The sequence below is a fragment of the Pongo abelii genome, chromosome 1 (assembly GCF_028885655.2).
Source record: "Pongo abelii isolate AG06213 chromosome 1, NHGRI_mPonAbe1-v2.0_pri, whole genome shotgun sequence".
Taxonomy (NCBI): Eukaryota; Metazoa; Chordata; class Mammalia; order Primates; family Hominidae; genus Pongo; species Pongo abelii.
This window is the reverse complement of record NC_071985.2, coordinates 84,016,051-84,039,932: the sequence shown is the minus strand read 5'-3', so window position 1 is coordinate 84,039,932 and position 23,882 is coordinate 84,016,051. Positions and strand designations below refer to the sequence as shown.

The following is a 23,882-nucleotide window of genomic DNA, read 5'->3' as shown; positions in this document are numbered from 1 at the left end:
ACACTTCCCATGGAGCACCTCTTTTAGTCCTTACCCAAACCCTATGAACCACAGTGTGTGTGAGGGTTGGGGGCAGGATGGGGAGGGAATGTCCCTCCTCCAGAATGTCCTTAGGAGCTGGAGGACAGATGAGATACAAACTGCTAACGCACATCTGATGACAATAAAAAAGGAGGGTGGTTTTATTAAGGTGTAAGTAATGATGACGCATCCAAAATAGCTGACAAAAGGCACCAGAGAACTCCTGGGCCCAAATTAATGGGGGTCCAGTAACCAGGGTTCCCAGGGATGAAGGGCTTGGTGGGTGCCCACTTCAATTATTTAGGAGATGAACACCAAATTCTAAATTTCCTGCCAGTCTGTTGTGTGTGTGTGTTAGCGTTTTCACAGATCCCTGCTCAGGCATTTGGACTGGGGAGAGCTGTGAGTAAGGCTGGGGAGTGGGGGGGGGGGGGTCTAGAAATGGGCCTGATTTTTCTTATGAATGATCTTGATGTGGGTGTCACAGGAATGAAATCAACAGATGGCAATACATTTGTAGGAAATGAAAGAGACAGATTTAAATCCAGAATCACAGGAACCCTTAAACTGCTTCTATGCAAGGAAGGCATATGAACATTAAATATTTTTGAAAGGATTAGCTCAACTCTGATCTGTCTCTGTCCAAAGGTGGGAGACAGGGATGGGGAGAAAGAGGTTGGCTGTTGTCTTCATGATGGAGCAGGAAGGATCAGAGAGTAACAGCGTGGGCGAAAAGGGGGACAGAGTGAGGTCCCCATTCATCTTAAACTGTACTGGCTCTTGACAGACAGGGAGTGGGTGGCTGTTTATCTGTCAAACCTCAGCTATTTTCTCCAGCAACAAGGTGTAAACTAACTTTCCTCAAGGCAAAATCTTCAGCTGCAAGAGGGGAAAAGCACATCAAAGGTATAGAGCCCACAAAAGAAGGAGACCTGCCACTTCTTCATGGGAGAAACCCCCTTTCTGTTCTTTACCATGGTACCTCACCCAGGGGTTTTGCTGTGAACCCATCAATCTTTCCATAAAAAGGCAACCCACTCCTCTGATTTCCTGTCCACGGAAGGGAGAAGTTTGGGGTTTCTTTGGAAAAGATAGAGATGGGGTGGGGGCTGGGAGGACTCAACACCACCTACCAAACTTGACTATCATTTTAAAGGATATATCAGTCCCCAGTTCCTTGAATCTCAAACCACACCAAAGAAGACAGGTGGGAGGATGGGGGAAATGCCCTCAACTTGGGTCAGGTCTATTCCAGTCATGGTAAAGATTGTACCAACTGGTTGGCCCTGGGACAAAAAAGCTGAACCCCTCTCAGCTTCTGATATCCACAAACTAAGGAGGCCAAGCACTGCAGGAATCACCATCCCTGCCTCAGACTTCCACCTCTTCCATCAAAGCTGCTTCCATCAAGTTTATCTTTGCAAGTCAAAGGTGCCTCCTAAACATGGTACCAAAGCAAGATTTTACATGTTGAGTGTGCTTCCACCTGTCTCACTTCCCTGCCTGAAGCCTACCTTCCCAGAGTGCATTAGGGCATCCTGTAGGTTGGTACCAGGTGCCATCATGGCAGCAGAACTTTGCCCATGCCTTCAAAGGGAAAAAGGGCTTTTTGATGGGCAAAGAGGAGGATGGAAGGGCCTGCATGGTACAGGATATTTGCCTGCCTCTCAGTTGCATGGAGGAGGGGGAGGGATGAGTCAGATGTTTTCCAAAATTCTCTTCCAGCTGCTTTAGAACTCTAAGACAGGCCACAATGCATTATCTTAGCAAAAATCCAGCAAAACATCTAGTCTTGGATCTGTAACTTATCAAAGACAATCTCAAGTCAGACACATTTTTGGCACCAAATGAAGCCCATCCATGCAAGCTTTTCAAATGAAAGGTGACTAACACTTTTTCTTGGTTGGCTGCACATTAAACTGATGCTAAATTCACAACCTGAAGGCTAGTAGGGTGGTAAAGTAAACAAATACTGGATAATGAGTCAGAAGATATTGTTTTAGTCTTTTGTCTCCTCCTTCTGGCTTTGGACAATAAATATATTAAGGGGTAAGTTATCGGTCTAAAATTCCCTTTTTTTGTTGTGTCTCTGCCAGGCTTTGCCCCTTAAGTCTCAGTCTTAGTTCTTCTCATTTGCAAAGGAGAGATGATAGATTCTCTGCTTCCTCTCACAGCTACTGTGAGGAGCAAAAGGAATGTGAATGAAAGCACTTTGTAAACTTCTACTACCTATATGAAGGATGAAGGATGGTTATTATTAACATTGCTCGAAAGGTCCAGAATCTTCCCTGAGGACAATTCAGGGGGATGTTTTAAAACATTAGTTCAATGGACTCATGTCTCACAGTGCCACTGCCATTCTGTTGAAAAGACTTCTCACCCAATGACCAATTTCTGTTTTCTTCACTCAGGGTTTTACGGCATCTGGGATCACAAGGCATTATGTTTATTTAGGATACTGTCTGAGACATTTCTTCTATGTTGAATCAAACTGATTGATTTTCATAGTCCTCTCATGCCTAGTACAGTGCTTGCTATAAAGCTGGTACTTGATAAAACAATAAATAAGGACTGCTGACTGGACAGGTAGGATGATGCAGTCCTACGGAAATGAAGATGGACAGAAACTTGCTCTTGTTTACCAGTTTTAGGAGATTTTTATAACCTAACTGGGCTAAAAACACTCCAAGGTCAGAGCTCTACTAGGCCAAGGGCAAGGGGGGTCTGAGGTTGCCTATGATAGTCTCCCCACATTCAGAAAGAGGAGGTTGAGAAGTTGTGAATATACAATGGGTCAAGGGCAGCACATTAAGCTGATGCTCAAATTCAGAAGGCAGAGGGGAAGTGGGATGTTAAAAGTAGACAAATCATAGATAATGAGTCTTAGGGAACATCTCAGTCAACCTCTCAACAATAGTAGAAATGGCTTTCATTTCATTTGTACTGGCATTCATTTCATTTGTACTGGCAGGAGTTGTCCTGAGCTTCCTCTTTGTAAGCTTCAGGTCATTCACCTCCCTCTGTATTGAATGTGCAGGCTCGGTTCACCACTTTCTGAGACTAACCTACGATCTCTCCTTGCAGGTCTGATCCTCACATCACCAAGCACACACACAAAGCTGTAAGGTTCCTAGACATTCTAAGCTCATAACGTCATCCCAGAGCTTTGAGTTCTGGGTCTGGTACTCGCTTGACTGGAGTTCATGAGAGACCTGATCTAGGAGGAAATAATCAGAAAGAGCCTTACCCTGGGAGAGGTGGTCAGGAAAGAACAAAGTTCAGCTTAGTTAGTGCAGCAGTGGACACAAGGAGGGGAAACTTGCTCAATACCAGAACAGGAAAGGCTGGTTGTGTGTGTGGTGAGCACAGTCAGAAAAGTCCCAGGGGTTGTTGAAGGTAACAGTCAGCCTCTCTTAATGGCCTGCTGTGGTTTCAGAGACAAAAAGCAGGCAATGCCAGGATGATAACACCTAAATGAGCATCAGTGGGCAGGAGGCCCAGGGATGTCCTCTCATGGCTGCAGCCAGCTCAGGCCAGACCTTCTTGGGGAACTGAGTCCAAAGGATGAATAAGTTAGAACCCATAAGGATGCTTTAGAGAACTGGCACAAGTCTGCCTGGGGAAGGCTGGATGGGAAATTACGGTATTGTCAAGGTGTTTTTATGGGTCTACTGCGTTCCCCCTGCTCAGACAGTTAATGTGCCTGAAATCACACAGCTAGTAAATGGTGCAAGCAGGATTTGAACTCACATACTAAGGTTCCAGAGACCATGCTTTTTTTTTCTTTTTTTTTTTGAGACAGGATCTCACTCTGTCACCCATGCTGGAGTGGAGCAGTGCAATCATAGCTCCCTGCAGCCTTGACCTCCTGGGCTCAAGCAATCCTCCCACCTCAGCCTCCCGAGTGGCTGGGACTTCAGGTGCACACCACCATACCCCAGGCTAATTTTTGTATTTTTTTTAGAGATGGGGTCTTGCGCTTTGTTGCCTGGGCTGGTCTCGAACTCCTGGGCTCAAGTGATCCTCCCACTTCAGCCTCCCAAAGTGCTGGGATTACAGGCATGAGCCACTTCCTTGGCCCAAAGTCTGTGCTTTTTAATGTTGCCTGCAATCAAAGAGGGGTTAAAGGAAATTAATTCTTGGTGATGGGTGGCTTCTGAATCTCATGCTCCTCTCCATTGTGGTACACTCTTCCTGTTAATCTAACACTTCAACTTTAACAACAATGAATCTCTCACTTTTTGTAGAAACCCATGTAGAAAGAGATGAATGCAAAGTACGATATGAGGGGTCTAGAGAGCTGGTAATGCAAATAATTCAACTCTAATCAGATGTTTTAAGGAGTGTCTTACGACTAAAAGATAAATCTTGAAATACTTTCGGTACAGTAATTTGGCAAGAGTGATTGCAATAGTTTTGTCATGGTATGTTCAAATTATTTGCTGTGCCCAGCTTTCCCAAGCCCTGCTCAGAATCTGAGGTTCCTTTTTCTCTTTTAGGTGAAGCATCTATATAAGCACAATGGTAGGCAGAGGCACAGCTTTGGAATTCTTCTAACCTGGTGTTATATTCTGATTCTGGCACTGAAAGTTTGGGCAACTTACATGGTCTTTCATGAGCCATAGTTTCATTATATGTGAAACAGAGGTAATGTGAATAAGTGTTAAATGAGATATCATTTGTGTAAACGCCTAGCACCTCATGTTCATCTGTGCCCATTAGGTGATAAATCAATGATGAAAATCTGCATTAGAAAAGGATCTGCCCAATGGCAGTCGGGCAGCTGGGATGCAGCTCAGACTTCTAATGGGAACTCAATGGAAATGAGAGAGGAGACAACCTGTGCTGTCACTTTGAGCCAGGAAGATCAGGTGACAAAGGGAGCTCATATCTTTTCCTCCCAATGTAGTTGTCCATTCAGCTAGGTTATTCCTATAGACTGTCATCCCACCACAGAGTGGGTTTCTCAGATAAGCGATAAGCATTCATAAAAATTACATTCACTGAATTGAACTGTTATAAAAAACAGACATTTTAAATAAACTCCATCCTTTGAGGATCTCTTAGCTTTTTGTATGAGCTTGGGAAATTATTTTTTACCTCTTTTTACATGTCTTCTCACCTGTAAAGTCAAGGAAGAAGACTGGGATCTCCAAGGTCTTTTCAGCTTCAGAAGTTCTATCACTTTCCCCTTTTCCAGTATCGGCTACCTAAAGGGAGTAATCAATTTGGAACTGGACGGCAAGTGTGGCCACCTCCTAACCATGTAAACCTGCTGAATCAGTTCAGCATGCAGAGCCTTGGTTTTCTCTCATTACATGGAGAACAATAATACCATCTCTAAAAGTGTGTGTGAGGCTCAATAGGAGTAACATACATGGAAGCATTTTTGTAAACATTAAAGTTCAAGCCTAGCCTTTTTCATTACATTCAAGGTTTATATGGCCCCAACCACCTTGAGCTCCATATCGTAGAATACCTCCACACAGGGAATCCCCATGCTCCATCCCCACCTCTGGAGAATGTCAGCCTGCTGAGTGCAGGGTGATACTAGGCATGTGTGCCTTCTTGGGGGTTGCTGGCTGCACCTTCCAAATGACATTGCTTTGCCTCTTGGTCTCCTCTCCCACCTCCCTTCCCTCTGCTGGTCCTTCCTAGAGCCACCTGGAAGAGAAGAAAGCAACAAGCTTCCTGCCTGCCAGAAGCCAAATGCCAGTGCAAAGTGAGCCTTTGGGGTAAGGTCAGGGAACAGGTGCAGAGAAACCTGGAGCTAGCTACTTCGGACTCTGATACTGCATAGGGACAATGAGGATGGCTATGCCTCAGGGGGGTTTGATATGTCTGAGGAATGCACCTCAGAGAAACTGGGTCTGCTGAGGCAGCAGTATACCCCAGGTGGTTGTGCCTAGTGCACAGTGGGACAACGTGCTGGACTCTCTTGTCCTTGGCCTTAGACCCAAACCCTCCCAGTGCCTTGGCTCCCCCTTCACCCCTAACAGGGAGTGCTAAGTAAAAAGAAACCTCAGTTCTTTTTATCAAAGAGCCTTGCCTAGATAGGCAGCTTGCTTTGAAAGACAGTCATTCAAACCAGAAAAAGGAGACATGAAAAGTTTACTTTTGTCTATAATTGAGGAACAGAAGAATATAGTAAGTAAATCATAATAGACTAAATCTCCTGAAAAACTCCTACATTCCAAGTTTCTTCTTGAATACACAGTTGAATTTGCAAAAATAAATTCCTAGGGGTCAAAAATGAAGAGGAAGCCCACAACTCAAGAGGTAAGCAGCCTCATCCTCAAAATGTACAAAGCAAAATGTGAAAAACCTGCATAGAGTTATGACCACACTAGCATACACAAATTTCAACAGAACTTCTCAAATGATAGATCAAACATAAAAATTACCAAGAATGTAGAACATTTGTACAATACAACTAGCAAGTGGGATCTTACGGACAACAAGAAATACACATTCTTTTAAAGTATACATAGAAGCAGGCTGGGTGCAGGGGCTCATGCCTGTAATGCCAGCACTTTGGGAGGCTGAGGCAGGATTACTTGAGCCCAGGAGTTTGAGACTAGCCTGAGCAACACAGTGAGACCTTGTCCCTACCTATATTTAAAAAATAAAAAAAATTAAAATGTGTAATAGAGGTAAATCAGAAATGTTTAGAAGTTGGATGGTATGACCCAGAACTGGCGTTTTAATCTGGTATAGAAGTTGATTTTTGCCAAGGAGCTTGAAGGGTGATTCACCTCAGTTCTGTGCTGGGTTATAGAGGATGGCATCAGAGAAGAATTTGAACACTTGAGACTGGAAACAAATGCATGTAGACTTGTAATAGCTCAAGAGTTCAATGCTACCCTGTAAATTGGCCTGTGCTTTTGAAATGTCTCAATGAAGACAATCTGACTGTCTCGTCTACTTCTTTCTCTCTGGTTACTCTGCTTCAGTTTAACCAGGGGCATTTCTGATAGAACATTTTTTCAATGTTTTTGCTTTTTGAGGATGGCATGAAAACATTCCAAGATTTTCCTTTTAGTGGAAAGTCGTAAGTACTAGGGTATAAGTCTAGATTCTAATTCTGATGACCAGACATTTCAGGAAGCACCAGATGTTGAAGGTAAATCTTGAAAAAACCCCCGCCAGCATCCAAGGAAGACTCTCCCTCTTAGAATAAAGCCCTAAACATTCCTGGGCTCTGATCCAGAAGCATCCTGCTTTTCTAGGCTCAGCAGTGAGTTTGTCCAATTGTTGGCCTAGGATCCCTCAATCTGAAGTCATTGATACAGCCACAGAAACCATGGCCAGATGTAAGTGGACAAGAAGCCATCTTAGCTTCCAGGTGTTCACAAACACTCCTCAGTAAGGGCTGCACCCACGTGTCTCTGCTTCAAGTGCCAGACCTACTCAACTGTTCAACCATTTGACTAAAGAGAATAAACTGCTTCATGAAAAAGTAACTATGTACAGATCCCAAGGTTAAAGGTCAACAGATAGGGTTTCCGCAAAAACTTTATCATGTAGACAAATGCTAGCTCTCCCCTTCTGTTCAACTTTGAGGGCCTGGTAGGAGGAATGAGCCCATTAGCACTAAATCCATACCAGTACTTAACTATACCCCAGGCCCAACTCTCAGCCTAATTATATAGCAGTCCCATCTCTGAAAGACTTTTCAATTGTGATTACGCAACCCCACAGGTACCTAGATTATCTAGAGTCTCTGTCAGATACAGGTTCTGAAAAGACAAATTTTCTCAAAGATATTTGAGAATCCCAGCAGCCCAGGCACTGGCCAGGGAGGAGGATGTCCACTGTGGCTATAAAGGGCCCTTCAGTGTTCCTAGCTCCTCCCCTCTCTGGAATCTTCTAGCTAAAGCCATCTGCTCAGCCATCCAGCTGGAGATGTTACCCCAGGGAGCTCTGCAGCAGAGAAGCCCGTGGTGGTTGTTGTTCTCAGGTGTCAGGGATAGGGATGGGAGCAGCTGCTAACCTTGCCCGGGCCTTTCAGTTCCATGCTGTCGCGACATGGCAGGACCAAAGGTCAAGAATTTGTCTGGTCTTGTCGTGAGGAACTAGGCCCACCACAGCTTCCCTTGGCCCTGTCTGCACCACATTAATTGTTCTCTTTTCCATATTTTAGGATCTACTCTTGATATCCAGGACTTTAAGATGCTTGCCCAGAGGACAACCATGTTCTTAAGCTTCTTTCATACTCCCTCTCTGCTGCAGACTTGCTGTGGATGAACTGGCCCCGGACACTTGTTGAATCAATCCCCCTTTAACCTGTGCCCTCTCCCTGGATTCCAAACCCCACATGCTCAGGGGAAGTTCTTGGTACTCTAGATTTATTTATTTATTTACTTATTTATTATTATTTTTTTTTAGATGGAATCTCGCTCTGTCACTAGGCTGGAGTGCAGTGGCGCAATCTCTGCTCACTGCAACCTCCACCTCCTGGGTTCAAGAGATTCTCCTGCCTCAGCCTCCCAACTAGCTGGAACTACAGGTGCACGCCACCATGCCCAGCCAATTTTTGTATTTTTAGTACAGACGAGGTTTCACCATGTTGGCCAGGATGGTCTCGATTTCTTGACCTCATGATCTACCTGCCTTGGCCTCCCAAAGTGCTGGGATTACAGGCGTGAGCACACCCAGCTGGTACTCTGGTTTTAACTGTTCCCAGCTTCCTCACCAGACATCCAGAACTCTAGCTGAGTTGCCCCTTTAGATCACAAGTAATTTTCTTTATAAAGATCATCCATGGTTTTTGGAAACCCACTCATGAGATGAAAGTAGACACCCAGCCAGGCTTGGAGGCAATGTGGAAGACAGAGTGACTCATGGGCTCCCAGGAGAAGAGTGAATGGTTCTGCTCCAAGGGTGGAGAACAGCTTTGCTCTTCCAGCTGTGGCTCCTTCCATATTTCTCTCTCCAGAGGGAGAGGGGGAGCACAAGTCAGGGAGTCAATGAGAAGTGGGGGGATCCAGGGGTCTGGGGAAGGGCATCTGGCTAAAGCCCTGCAGCTTCAAAGAGTGACTATCCCAAGACAAGCAAAGGGTCAGAAACCAAGCCGGTAGAACTTGAGATGGACACAAAGATGAACAAGTAGTTCAAAGGCAGGCAGGAACCTGGCAACAAATACTGAGAATCAGGCATCAGGGCCAATCGATCAGACAGGCAGGAGCCCTGCGAGTTATAGGACTTGGAACAGGCCATGCCAGGCAGGCAGGATAAAAGTGAAGGGTCCACATAGCCCAGGAAACATGAGGATGCCTCCTCCTCTACAGAGGCCTCCAGGGAAGGCAGAAGCCAGGTCCCAGTGCAAGCTTAGAGAAGGAGGGCCAGGCTGCAACAGGACTACGTAAGGGGGAGGGGGACCACATGACATCGCCCTGGATTCCCAGAGTCCTCATGACAGGCAGCGTGGAGTGGTACAGAAACTACAGCTTTAGAGTAAGCCAGCCAGGCAGCGATGGCAGGATGCTCGGAGGTATATACTCGTCTCCCTCTGCAGTCCTCCCTCTATACCCCTCTTAGATCCCAACAAGGGCAAAGCAAAATGGGGTGTTGCCTAGACCTGTTCCCTCCCATTCTTCCCCAACCGCACCTCCTTTAGGGTAAGCAGACACAGCACAATTTGATCATGCCCCTATGCTGAAATGCCTCAATAAAACAAAACAACAACGACAGAAGAATTGACTGAAACCAACTAAAAGCCACAACAGAGACAGGGTCTCCAGGCTGCTAGGATATCCCTCTCAGACTTCTCCCATCTGTTCTGCTCCACAGAGGCCTCCCAGCTGAGCCCTGCTGTCAGGGGAGGGCCCCTGGCCCCCTCACAATCTGTCATCTTTGATGCTACTTGGATCTTATTTCTTCTAGAGCTGCCAGGGGCTAGGAAGATACCTTGCCTGTGTGTGGGTAGGGGGCCAGGAGGGCCATGCAGGCCATCAGCACCAGGGCTGGGGTGAGGGGAGTATTGAGGGGTGGAAGAAAGGGATTCTGGGTTGTTGGGAATCCCGGCTAAATCTCAATTTCTCCATACTTTCGCCTTCCCTTGGGCTGCCAAGCCCTCCCATCTCCTGCCATCTGTGATAGGTGTCTCTGGGGAGACCCTCTTCTTTCTTGCTTGCTAATCACTGCATATAGACACTGAAAATAGGCTGGACTCTCTGCTCCCGGCAACTGTGTAGACATCCCTTGGGCTGATGTGAGTTCCTCTCTGTGCTGCCAAGGGATGGGTTCTTCCTGCACCCTGTGCACTTTCCTTTCCTGGGCAGGTGGCCATCTCTGCCTGAAGACCTGGACCCTCAGCAAACCTGGATGGGGGGCGGGGGCAGGCACTGATGGAAAAACAGGGGGTGGTGACCACTGACTGCTGCTTTGAAGACTAGGTGTGCTGGGTGCCCCCAGCCCTGACCCACAGAGTTAGCCAGTGATCCAGGCCCATGGACCTGGGTCTGAGTCCTGGTTCGGTCCCTCACTAGTTGTGGCACTGCCCTTTTCTGGCTTCAGTGTCCCCATCTATAAAAGAAGCAAATCAGCTAGATGATTTCCCACATCATCCTAACACCCTGTAAGTTAAGGATGATTCTGTTGATCTACCACTTGCATTCTTCTGGCCATTTCTCTACTCTTTAATCAAGACCCTGCTGTGACTGGTAGCTGGTAACAGTCACCTGTGAGGTAGCTGAAAGGACAGAGGACTGCTCCTGGTGCTGGGATGGTCCCCTGGGTCTGATCCCAAGACCCTGGTTTCATTACTATCACATCCTGAGCAGCTGAGTGAACCAGGCAGCTGGGAGGCGAGGAGGCTAGTCATTTCCAATTTGATTTAAACCTTTTGTTTCCCAAGTCTCCTCAGCAAGGACAAAAGCAAACACTCAAGCAATATCCTGAATACTTCCTGATCATTCATTCATTTGGACATTCATTCGTTCAACCCTTATGAGGCAGTACAACATCATAAGGAGTCACAGGAATTAGTTTGACCTGCTTTCTAAATCTGGCTCTGGCACTACTTAGCTGAGTAATGCTGGGCATGTTATCCAACTGCTGTAGGCCTCCGTTTCATCTCTAATATGAGGAAAATAATGGTGCTACCTACTTCACAGACAGTGCATCTAAAGCATCTGACACACACTAGTTGTTGTTATCATCAAGTTGAGTAAGTTGCTCATGGGGAGACAGATGATGAGCACATAGATGCCCATCACTCAGTGTGCGCAGGTTTCTTAGCAAAAGACAGGCTCCTTGGTTCTGAAAGCCAAGAAAATAACTTCAACAGGAGTTTGGGGGTTAGTTTGTGGCACAAATCACTCATCCTTCCTAAAGAAAGTGAAGATGGTTCGTGGAAGCTTGAAACAGATTCTCAAATTATTAAGTCATAACAAAAAATCTGTTCTTGAATTGATTTGCCCAGCTCAGGTGTGGGGACTGCCATTTTGGAATGGAGGCTCAGCATGTGTGGTCTCGGGAGAGGGAATAGAAGGTAAGTAAGATCCTGCTCTCACACAATGGGCATGTCTGATTCCCTTCAAGCCTCTCTTCCCCGACATATCCCAGCCTGAGTCCCCATGCCAAGGGCAAAGCAACATCTAATTTGCCTGTTTCTGGGAGCTCTTGGACTTGCCAAAGCCTGTACCTGCCGCCACGCATGCCCCAGAAGCCTCTGCCTGCTCCTTCAGGATGCTGCAGAAAGTGCTGACTGCGGATGCCGATTTACCGCTTCCCATTAGCCAGGCCTCTGACAGCCTCTGAGAGCCTGTGCCGGACACAGGCCCACCAGCCAGCTCTGAAAGGTCAGGCCCCAGGAGCAGGAGCCAGCCAGAGGCTTTGCAAGGCAGGCTTCACACAGTGACCCTGTTGATGTGCCATCTTTTATTTTGTTTTAATAACAAAATGGCCTTATTTATTTTGTTTTAATCTGACAGCCTGAAAATGTCTCTTTGCGCTTGTTGAAGACATTTAGGTGGTCCTGTTTACCCTCTCTTGTCTTTAGACGTCATAAATGATGCCCCTAAAAGTGTCCACATGCTGGCTGAGCCAGAGGTGCCCAATGCACATGGCTCTGAGGATGACTTCTCCCATCCCCGACTCCCATTCTTGGTTGGCTGAGCATGGACTCAGTATTGAGGGCACTGGGAGAGGAGGTGGGATGCCTGAGCATCAGGCCTGAGTCTACCAGTGCTTGCCAGGATGACCTTGGGCACATAATTTAATCTCCTTAGGCCTCAGCTTGCTTATTTGAAATAGGAATAACTGTTGCCCTAAAAGTTTCATGATTATTGTGAGGTTAATTATGAGAGGTCCCCTTATAAAGAAGACGAAAATCATGAAAGGGACCTGCAAAGAATAAAGTACCTCAAAAATAGCTTTGGACACAAATGATTTCAGGTGTTGGTCTCACTGTCCGCCTAAGCTGGAAACTGCACAACCTTCCTGAGCATGAACAGCGTGGCTCACATGCTCCAGCATCACCCCACCCTCAAGTTCTTGGCTTGGACAAACTGTAGCTCCTTCCCCCAGCCTGAGTGATACTGTTACCAAAGATAGGGCTCAGGGATGGGACAGGAAGTCCCCACAAGGATGTGGCTAGGCTGCAGGCATCGTGCCTAGGGATTAGGAGCAGCCAGGGTCCTGGAGGCTTCCCAAAGTCTACAGCTTAGAGGAGAACAAGGAGGGTGACTTCTGAGTGACATGACGTCAAGGGGAGGCGGGGGGGGGGGGCTCCAATGCCTTCCTCCGAGTTTGAACAGAAAACAGCCCTGGCTCCAGAGGTACAGAGCAAGCCTTTCTCCTCCTCTCTATCTTTGAGTGGGTTTGTAGGGGAGGTTTGTATAGCTGACATGCCAGAGACCCCTCTCCAGAGTCTGAATGCTTCTCTGTCCAGGGAAGTTGCAGGGCCACAGCCACAACCTTCCTGTTCCTTAAGGCTGATCCACAGTCATCCTCGCAATAATAACGAGCATGCTCTGTAATAACAAAAACCACAAGTGTTGATTCCTAATCCTTATGGCATTAGGATAGGGGAGATCTTACTACTCTCCATTTATGTACAGGCAAATTAGACGCTGGCTTGTTAAGGGACCTGCCAAAGGTCATGCAGCTGGCACTGGGACCCAGATCTTCTGACTGGAACCCTGCGCTGGGGAACCAGCAGCTAAATCTTCCACTGGCACAGTGAACAGTTCCAACTGGCATGTACCCCAGAACCTAATGAGGGAGCAGGGTCCACATAGGCCTCGAGAAAAGGAATAGTGCAGGAATTCTTGGGAGCCAGAGGTATGTCCAATGAGCTGATGACAGAGCCAGGGGTCCCTTCCACCACCAGAAGGGAATCCTTGTTCTCCTTCTCTTCCTAATCATCCACCCGAACAGCAACTGCCTGGAGAGTCTGGGGGATGAACAGATCTCCATATCCAGTACCTGGGTAGTCTGGGTGACTGTCTGCTGGGGCCCAGGGCTGCCCATTAGGGCCTGAAGGTATAGGCACACAGCTAAAAGCTACAGCCCAGACCAACCAGCTTGCAGCCCGAGAACTGAGGATGTCGTCCCCCTGATCCCAAGGAATGTGCTCCTCAGCATGAAAGGAGCTTATTCCCCGCTGTCTTTACTCCTGGCCCCTCACAAAGATATGGCTCTTACAGCTAACCACCAATGCCATTCTCAGGGGGAATGCAAGGAGGTTCACACACATGATCTCAGAGCAACTTACTCTGTTTCCAAAGGAGTGAGGAAATACGGAAATCAGAGAAAACCAATAAAGCTAGGTCCATTATCACTATTTTGCAAAGCAAGTTCAGAGAACCCCCTTCCTGGGAGATAAGGCCATCATCTATTAGAAACAGAATACTAGTCAGGTGTGGTGGTACATGCCTGTGGTCCCAACTACTCGGGAGGCTGAGGTGGGAGAATCGCTTGGGCCCAGGGGATTCAGGCTGCAGTGAGCTGTGATTGTGCCACTGCACTCCAGCCTGGGTAACAGAGCAATACCTTATCTCAGATAGACGGATAGATAAATAAATAAATAATTTTTAAAAAGAAACAGAGTAGTCAGAGCACATGAGCTAGAATCCTGGTACGGCTCCTTGCTGGCCATGAGGCCTTGAGCTAGCTACTGAGCATCCCTGGACCTCACAATAGGATAACTTCCCTCACTGGGTAAGATTTCAATGAGGCCATGCATGGAAAGCACCCTGCACAGTGCCGGTCACATAGACCTTTCACGTGTGTTATTGTTATTTCCCTTCTCTTTCTCTTCCTTCCCAAACAGCATCTCCAGACGTTCCTCGATCTGGACAACTCTCCCAGCACAGGCACACTCACACCTTCTTTATGAAAACCCAAAACAACAACAACAACTCTAGAACCATCCTTAAATACCACACTGATTTGGATTGGTGAGAATAAGAGGCAACTTGCCTGATGACTCTGCCTCTGTGGGGGAATATCCCACTCTGTGGGCAGCTCTGCTGTTGGTGTGCAGGCACGCACCAACCCCTTCCAGGGACCCTCAGCACCACGAGGACTCTGCTTCTTTGTAAGTATTCACCAGGATGCTCTGCTACTGCTAGTTTCCTGTTATTTCTCTTCTCAAAGGAGTCCATAATAACCAACTTATAAATGACAGCCACTTCTTGTGTCCTGTTTGGTGTTAACACAACAGAATTTGTGGCCCCTCTGTTATCTGTGACAACTTTTTCTTATCAGTAGGCCAAAGTGGTCCAGAAAAGCAAGCTGGGTAAGAAGAAAGCCATGCTATCAACTACTTGGAGCCTTTGGGCAACCCTAGGCTTCCTTAGAAGAAGCTTTGAGGAAAAGAGCTAGGTGCATGATGACAATAACAGCGGCCATAACTACTAACTTTTCTAGTGCTGATATAAATGGAGGGGTGACCTGTCCCCTCACAGGCCAAACTGTGGCAGTATATAGAAAGCCAGGACACAGGGTCAGAAGACATGGCTTGCAGTCTCAGCTCGGCCACTTACTTGATGTATGGCTTCAGGCAGGTTACCTGACCCCCTGAGACTCAGTTTCCTCATCAGTAAGATCAGCATGATAATAGTATCTAGTTCCCAAGAACCAGGGGGTCAGATGAGAGGGTCAGATGAGGGAGTCAGATGAGATCAGAATGCAGTATGAATTAGAAGGAAAGAGGATATTTGGGACTGCGCACCCCACACCAGACTTCGCATTTCCCTTTCACTTGCCAGTCTGCATCCTTAACTTGGAACATGATGCCTCTGCAGACCTGCCCCTAAAACAGCATTTGCCCCTGGTGCCTGTGGAGGGTCACTGATAACTTGCAGTCTGATGCCCTCACAGTCCATCTCCTGTCCTTGCTTTCCCCAACGTATCCAGTGCCCTGGAACGCAGATTAATATCCCAGACTACACAAGCCACATTTTGTTAATTTCCCATTTGTTTCTCCCCCTCTACATCTTTCCCTAATCATTTGTTTCCTCCCCTATCTCTCCAACTCCTCCTTTGACTCCAGAGTTGTGCTTTATCTCCAGTGAGCTTAATGCTTCCCTGATAAGACCGGTTAATCCTCTGCTGCTCCTCTTTTGCAGAGATGGAGGAGATTAGAGGCAAAGGGTCATCTCCCCTCCAAGGGCACTCAGGACTTTAATAAAGGAACTGGATCCTGCTTTCCCATCTGATGCTCTAGATTGGCATCCCCAGTGTTTCTGCTGAGAAGCAGTTCTGGTAATTTCCAGACCGTGAGCCTCCTGATTGGAATGAAATGGAAATAGTGGGGGGAGAATGGGTATTGGTCAAGTGGCCTGGAGACTCATCAGGCTCCCTGGACAGATGGGCTGATCTGGTCCTCGAGAGCAAAATGCCCAACTGTGTGACCATCTCTATGGTCAACAATGAGGGCCACACTTAAAGCCACACTGGGCATGTAGCCGTGTGTAACTGTTAACAAGAAGGGGAGCTCTAGCTTGGGGGACATAACTGTACCAGCCAAGGCCTTTAGCCTTCTCCTCCACAAGTCCGGGATTAATGAGTTAGTGATGCAGGTGGAACAATGCCACAACAAGGTCTCCTTGGGTACACACTGAATGCCACTTTACAGCAGGTAGGTGATAATGAGAGCAAGGCTTCAGTGTTTGCTGAACACCACTCCCAGTGTACAGAACACCTCAGGGAGACAGAGGAAGTGACAGAAGTAAGCCCTGTGCTGAGAAACAAACCATCTGGTGGGGTAACCCAGGACAAATAACGCAAAAGCACAGCGGAGTTAAACTATATATTAGTGCTAAGTAACTGCTGGAGTGTCTTGGTTCAAGATCTTTGTGGGTTCAGGCTTAGGTTTAACATGAAAAGCTAACTTTGAAGAGACATTATTTGTTGAAGAGGACATAGACTATTTGAGGTCACAAAAATAGTTCATTCGTTTATTTTGTATCAAATGTTTCTTGAACATCTGCTATGGACCATGCACTGTTCATAAACAAGACGGACATGACATCTGCTTTCATGAAATTTACACTGTAGTGGACAAGTCAGAAATTAAGTAAACAATTATATTCTCACTAATTATATTCTTAGTAATGGTAACCAGTATAAGAACAGGGCATCTTGAAGGAAAAGAACAGGAGGATCCTAATTTCAGCTGTGAGATCAGGGATAGCCTCTCAGAGGAGACAGTGGCTGAGACCGGAATGAGGAGCAGGAAGTAGCTACAGCAGTGCAGGGAGGAAGCACATTTCAGATGGAGAGTGGCATATGGAAACATTCTGAGTTGGGATAAAGTTGGTTCTTTTGAAAGACTGGAAGAAGGCTGTCATGGCTTAAGAACAGCAATTCAGAGAACAGAAAGAGATTTTCTTTCTTTTTTTTTGAAACAGTCTCGCTCTGTCACCCAGGCTAGAGTGTGCGATCTTGGTTCACTGCAACCTGCACCTCCCAGGCTCAAGCGATTCTCGTGCCGCAGCCACCGGAGTAAATGGGTTTACAGGCGTGAGCCACCATGCCCAGCTAATTTTTGGAATTTTTAGTAGAGATGGGGTTTCACCATCTTGGTCAGGCTGGTCTTGAACTCCCGGGCTCAAGTGATCCACCTGCCTCGGCCTCCCATGCAAGAGATTTTCCCATTTTATTCCAATTGCAATGGTAAGTTATTAAAAGGTTTAAGCAAGAAAGTAATAACATCTACATTTTTAATATATCACTCTGGCTGCTATGTGGGAGGCAGACTGGAGGGAGACAAGAATGGTGGTGACAGGTTCAGTTAGAAAGTCTCTACAGGAACAGGTGACAGTTGATGGTGACATGTCCTGAGATGGTAGCAGTAGACAGAGAGAGTGGTGGCTGGATTACACACATATTCTGGAGATGGGATCAGTAGGATTTAATGATGGGCTGGATGTGTGGGGAAATATCTAGGGTGACATACAGATGGTTTCGCTTGAGCAACTCAGAGAGTGGAGGCGTTGTTTACTAAGATGAAGAACGGCAAAGGTGCAGATTTAGGGTGGGAGCTATAGTGGGGATCAAGAGTTCGGGTCTGGATACCCTAAACTTGAGATGTCTTTCACTGTGTCATGTCATCATTGTGCAAAGACACACATCTGGACTGGAGGTGACTGTGTATCATAGAGGTTATCTCTCACCCTTAGGATGGATGAAATTACCCAGGGAAAGCATAGAACCAGAAGAAAAAAGTCCCATTAACTGTATTTTGAGTTAAGATGGAGTTAGAGGAACAGCGGAAAAATAGCATAGAAGCTAAAAGATGGGAGTAGTTCCACACAGAGAAGCCCGTCTACAAAGAATGCTGCTGAAACGGTGAGTCTCTCAAAAGTGTCTGAGGGATTCGGCAACATGGAAATCACAGACGAACTTAGCAAGAGCAGTTTCAGAATGGATAGAAATCAGCTTGGACTAAACTGAACAAGCAACAGAGGTGAGCAGGTACAGCCAAATCCTCAATAATCTTGGCTCTGAAGGAGGAGTAGAGGAACAGGCAGGAGCTGTCTCTTGAAGCTATAACTGAGCTATGACTTCCTAAAGTTTCACACAGGCCAAAGTTTTCCAAATTGGCAGTGGAGATGGTTTCCATACTATCAGCCCTAGCCTGACCATGGAGAGTTCCCTTATAGCCCCAGAAGACTCAAAGAGAATGAGAAAGGCCTTTAACTATTGCTGGTTTTCCCTGACCTTGTCTTCATCTCATTCAACCCTGGCACAAGAGTCCCATTCCTTGTTCAAATCTTACTCAGGAAACCTCTTCAGCGTTGTACTCCAGCATTCAAAACTGTTCCATTATAAACGTCTTCCACCTCTGTTGGAAAGCTTCTGCATACTCAAGAGGTACAAAGAAGATAGGAAAAGCTTCCTGACATCCTCTGTCTGGTCAAGATCTGACTTTAATCTTTTCCTTTTCCAGACTGTGTTATTCTGGGACCACCCAACAGACCCCAAGCTACCTTTCAAACCTCATCTCCTACTGTTCTCCTTCTTGAACACTCCACTCTAGCCAACGTATGCCCCCTTAAAACACCTTCTATTTTCCTACCTCCATATCTTTGCTGGTCTTCCCCTTTGGAATTAGTCCCTCCTCCTTGCCTACCTGAATATTACCCATATCTCAGAGTTCACCTTGAGTCCATTCACCTCTACAACACCCTGCTTGGCCCCCCAGCTCTCTCTCAGGCATTTCTTCCACACCACCAAAGAGCACTGCTTTTCTCTGCATGTGTCGTCTTATAACGAGAAGCAGTGAAAACTGCCTCCATATTCCTTTTTCTTTGGTGCTGCTGCCTGCACAGCAGAAGCATTTGGTAAATGTTTGTATATTGACAGGTTGATTGAGAAAGTCAGGAGCCCTTCCTCCCCGAGGAATGAAGACTTGCAGCAGTCTGTTCAAGGCTGCAATAGCAAGATTCACCAGGGCCAAATGAGAAATAAATAGGTGCCACAACTATTGACCAGCCTGGTTTCTATAGAATCATTCGAGGAAGTGCCATGGCAATGAGTTCAAGTTCAAATTAAGCTCTGGCCATCATGGCCATCAACTATTTCAAATGTTCTTTTAGAAGCCTACCCCTTCTTGGAAAAGTTTACAATTTAAACCACAAAGCCTCAGGCTTTCTTTCACTCCTGTAAACAGAAGTTTCTTGCCATTTTATGTTGTGGATTTCCTCTGGCACAACTCTTTTCAAAATATTGAAAAGGCAGTTTTCTAATCCAAACCCTTTCAGCATATTGTGGTTCATGTGACAGAACACTGCACAGGGGTGAAAAATCACTCCATGCTATTTTTTACAATCCAGATATTGGCTAAAGTAGACATAATAACTAATAGATTGCAGCAACTTTCATGCAATATGAGTTCCCATTAAAAAGTTTGCACTAGCAAAATTTTCCAGGCATAAATATCTTGTGGAAATTGGTTCATTCAAATCTGGGCTCCAAAGTGGCCTTAAACACATAGCAATTATTGCAACCATGAAGAAACAGGTAGACTGTGGACACAAATCTACAATAATATGCTTTATGATTTATTGGGGGTCTATTTTTGCTCTCCTACATGAAAACCAAGAATGTTAAAGTAACAAAAGTGGCAGTTTAAAAACAAAACCTCTTTCCAAATCCCAAATGCAAGGATTCAGTGGGGAAGGGTCAGGAATTCTGTCACTGATTCATATCCATTAAAGTTGGTTCCAATGAGGACACACCTTCCCTATAGATTCCAGGAAGTTCAACTACTATGTCTGTTTATATCTCAGCTTGACTTCTAAGGTAAAGTAAGTTTTACGGAAATAATTCTGTATTTATATATTTGCTTTTACTTATTCATAAGAGATTTGAGGCAACAGAGAGGTCCGCTGTGCAGTCTTGGGAAAAGTGAGGCTGCTTCTGCACAGTCACTCCTGGCCGCCTCTACCAGGGGCCCCAGGCTGTTGTGGGGAGCAGTTGCTGTCCTCCAGCAACCCACTGCCATCAGGGTGAAGCCAGGGAAATGAAAGGGAGGGCTCTTGCCCTGCCTGTGGCTTTCTCTGACTTGGCTGGAAACAATGGATTTATTTTAAAAAGCAGTTTTAAGAGACACATGTGTTCACATATAATCATTCTTTTGAGGGTATGTCGGTTTTTAAATGGCATGATTCACCCCAAATAAAATATCCCCCATTTCTCACATCTAGCTGTCTTCCAGAAAGAATACAGTGTGCTGAGGCGTATTGGAAACTGGGCCTCACATTTCTTCGCTAGAAATTGAGTTTTCTCTAACATTAAGCTTTTGTGCTTGAAAAGAGAAGTGCAAAATCTTTGGGAGGAAAAAAGGAAACAACGACCTGTCAAAATTTCTTTTAGCGCCTATGACTAGTGTTAACTGACATGCTCTCAGAGTGCAATAAAAAGCCTGCAAACTGCTGCTAAAAAGATGGTTTGACCTTTTAAAATGGGAACTCCCCCACCCCATATCCATATTAAATAGGCGAAACTTGGGCGCTCTAGAGTTTTAGATTAATAAGTGAAATGAGGTTGAATTTCCAGAAAAAGGGTTTCCCTGTAGGCTGCAGACTGGCCAATTAGGGTGTTCTAGACCTACATTGTAACAGCAGGTAGAAGGCAGGCCCTAAACCTTTTAGCTATTGTCGTTGCCACCTGCTCAGAGTCTAGTTCTGAAAGGAGGCAGGTGCGGAGTTGTGAAAATTTGGTAAATATAAAAGTCCCGGACGCGACCGCCCGTAGCCTGCGGCCCCTGGCGGTTGGGGAGCCGCGGCGATCCTTGGTCTTCACCGCAACAGCCAAGCCCGGCGCGCACCAACCGGAGCTGCTGAAAGTTGGAGAGCTCCCAGCTCGCCGATAGAATTCGGCGGTGGGCGCCAGGGGAATCCCTTCCAGTGCGGCAATTAGGAAAGTTTTAAAAAGTAAGGACCCTAGACAGACAAGAGACCCATCCTTTCCTTTAGCATAAGAAACACCCCGCGCCGCGCCAGCCGAACGCTGCTCGCACAAGACTATCCGCCCTGCTTGGCCGGGACGCACCCGGTGCTTTCCAGCTCCCCACCAGCACTGGTCCAGGGGGCGCGGAAAGAGAGGCAACTATGTCCGGCTTGTGGTTCCAGATGGAAACGCCTCCGGGCTCCCTGGCCGGGGGGACAAGGGTTCGAATTCAACAGTCGCGAGGGCAAAGACAGAACTACCAACTCCCGCTCGGATGCCCGGGACCTGCTCTTCCAAGCCCGCTCCGGTTTCTCCAAAGGACGCGCGGCACAGCCCATGCGCCCCCGGCACTATACTCCACTCCTCTATGGTTTCCCCCAAACTCTTCCCGGGGAGCCCCACAAAGCACAGACGGCGCCCTGAAACTCGCCAGGCACTCGCCAGCCATCCCCCACCTCCGCCTCTCGAACCCTCCTTGTCGCGTTCTTCCCGCCCCGCATCGTTCTCCTCGCGTTTCTGGGAAGTCAGAAGCAAACCACGAGAAAATGCCTTCGCAAGGAGCCTCCCTACACCCGCCCTGTCACTGAAACAAAAGCGTAGGGAGAAGGGAGGTGGGAGAGGAGGCGGGAGGAAGGTTTAGAAAGACGATGAGGACAGCAGTAGGAAGGAGCTGGGGAGGGGGGTCAAGGTGGCAGGCAGAGCTGGGGGCCCAGAGTCCGCTCCCGTGCCGCGCGGCGGGTCGCTTACATGCCCAGGTCGCTGTAGGTGTTGAAGAACTCCATCTGGTTGCACGCCTGAATCCAGCCCACCACCCAGGTCTCGTGGCGGGGGATGGGGGGCATGACCACGCGGGCGGAGGCTTTGAAGTAGGGGGTCTTGTAGCGCAGGACGATGGGCGAGGTCTCCTCGATGCGCGTGGGGCACTGGTCGATGGTGGCGCACACATCGTACACCACGATGTTCTCGCGCCGGATCCGCGCCTTGCAGGTGATGCTTTGGATACAGCCCATCCTGCAGCCCGGTGCCGGCACGGCGCGGCGTGGGGCAGCGCGGGGGCCCGCGCGGGCAGCCGGGGGCGCCCGTCACGCCGGCATGGCGACGCGCCGCTCGCTCCCGGTCAGACTCAGCTCGCACCTAGGAGCCGGGAGCCGCCGGGCATCCTTTGGGAAGCCCCCTCCTCTTGTAGCCGCGCGGGGCCCCCGCTGCCCCGACGCCCGCCCACGCCCGACCCCTCGCTCCGGCAGGGCGCACGGAGGGTGCACTCCTAGGAGGCGGCGGGTGCCCTCGCCGGCTCTAGCGCCCGGGCGGAGGGCAGGCAGGGGAGCGGCGCTGCGAGGAGTGGTGCCCACCCCGGGCCGGAGCCCCCCGCCCCTCGCCGGAGAGGAGGAGGCGGCAGCGGCGGCGGCATGGAGCCGGGGGAGGGCGGCGGTGGCAGCGCCCGGTCTGTCTGCCTCCGCGGCGGCAGCAGCAGCAGCCGCCGCCGCCGCCGCCGCTGCATGAACCTCTGCACCGCGGCTGCCCCCCGCGTGCAGCGCACCCAGCGGCGGGCGAGCGGGCGGCCCGAGAGGCAGGCGGAGGCAGCAGCGGCGGCGGCGGCGACCGGAGCTCCCGCCGGCCCCGCCCCGTAGCCGGACCACACCGACACTCCTCGGCCCGGCTGCCCCGGCCCGGGGGACGCCAGGAGGCTGTGGCCCGGGGTGAAGAGCTCCAACGGCTGGGGCAGCACAGGACGTCCTCCGCGGAGGAAACTGGCTGTACGCCATGAGTTTTGTCCCTATCCGGCTGCCGTCCGGGTGGGGGGGTAATGTGTAAGGGTGGGGGTGTTTAAAGGGCCGCTAGCGCCGGGGTGGGGCCCCGCACGTGGGGCTGAGGCGGGGCGGGGCCCTGGTAGGTGGTGCCCTGGGGTGGGGGTGGGGGACTAGGGCGGGCCCAAGCGCCACCGGGTGGGTGAGGCCGAGCAGGGCGCGGCGCTGTCCAGAGTCCAGTGGGGAGCCCAGTAGCCCAGTAGGGGCTGTAGAGTGAGTGTTTCGGGCAGCAGAAGGGTTAGGGGAACAGCTTTATCAGAGATTGGTCGTTATTCAGAATATAGCTTGTTGGATTAGATTTAGGCTTGAGCCGTTTTAGTATCCTACCTTCAGGAAGGGTGAAGGGCGGGCTCCAGCAGCGTTACTAAATGCAGTGTATTTGCCTCTTTGCCTGACTGGGTTTGTTCTGGAAGCTCTTCTTTCCACCACTGTGTGTAGTGGGGATACCGGAAGACTCCCTCTGTACTCCAACACTAAGTCTCTCATATGCCAGAGTTTTGGCAGACATTGGGCATTGTGTACAGTATGACCACGGTCATGTGTCTGATACTGCAGTCTAATGTGCCAAACAGGAAAAATATTTAGCAGATGCTTTTACTAGGCATCTTCTTACATTTTTATTTTCAAAGCCAATAGCTTCTAAGTATTTCTTCTCTGATCATTGAACATTTGCTGGATCTGCTGCCCAAGTGTGAAATATTAACAGGCCGCAGGAGGTGCTAGAGTTAGTCTTTAGCTAGGACAGATGTGACGAGTAATTTAAAAATTGATTGAGATCTAAAAGCACTCTTCATCCTTGTTTTAACTGTTCTAACACCTTGGTTCACTTTATAGTTAACAAAAAAGCAATTTTTCCCTCTGATGACTCGTCTCTCTCATTTTACCATGTAGCCACAGACCTCAATCACTGGTCCTTTCATTCAGCAAAGGCTGACTACCTGCCTGGCAGGAGCCAAACATAGTGCTAGGTACTAGGGATTCAAAGTTGAACAAGAGCACGTGGATCACTGGAGAAAATAAACCTGTTAACAAGTTATTATAGTAAACTGTGACACCTGCTTTACTGGGGCTGTGTATCCAGTGCCGTGGAAGGCCAGACATGTAAATCTCTGGCCACATGTAAATCTCTCAGTGGCCGGAGAGCCACTG

At 48.2% G+C, this 23,882-nt stretch overlaps 1 protein-coding gene across 3 annotated transcripts in view; it reads right to left on the bottom strand.

Annotated features, from left to right (window-relative positions):
- The window catches only part of FAM78B (family with sequence similarity 78 member B), a 105,398-nt gene extending 83,432 nt beyond the window's left edge, over nt 1-21,966 (bottom strand). For all 3 annotated transcript variants that reach the window (XM_054526183.2, XM_054526182.2, XM_054526184.2), the window contains exon 1: nt 21,676-21,966. In XM_054526183.2, coding sequence (XP_054382158.1) covers nt 21,676-21,938 — 263 coding nt within the window. In that variant the 5' untranslated portion in view covers nt 21,939-21,966. The remainder of the gene's footprint in view (nt 1-21,675) is intronic.
- Between the last annotated feature and the right edge of the window lie 1,916 nt (nt 21,967-23,882).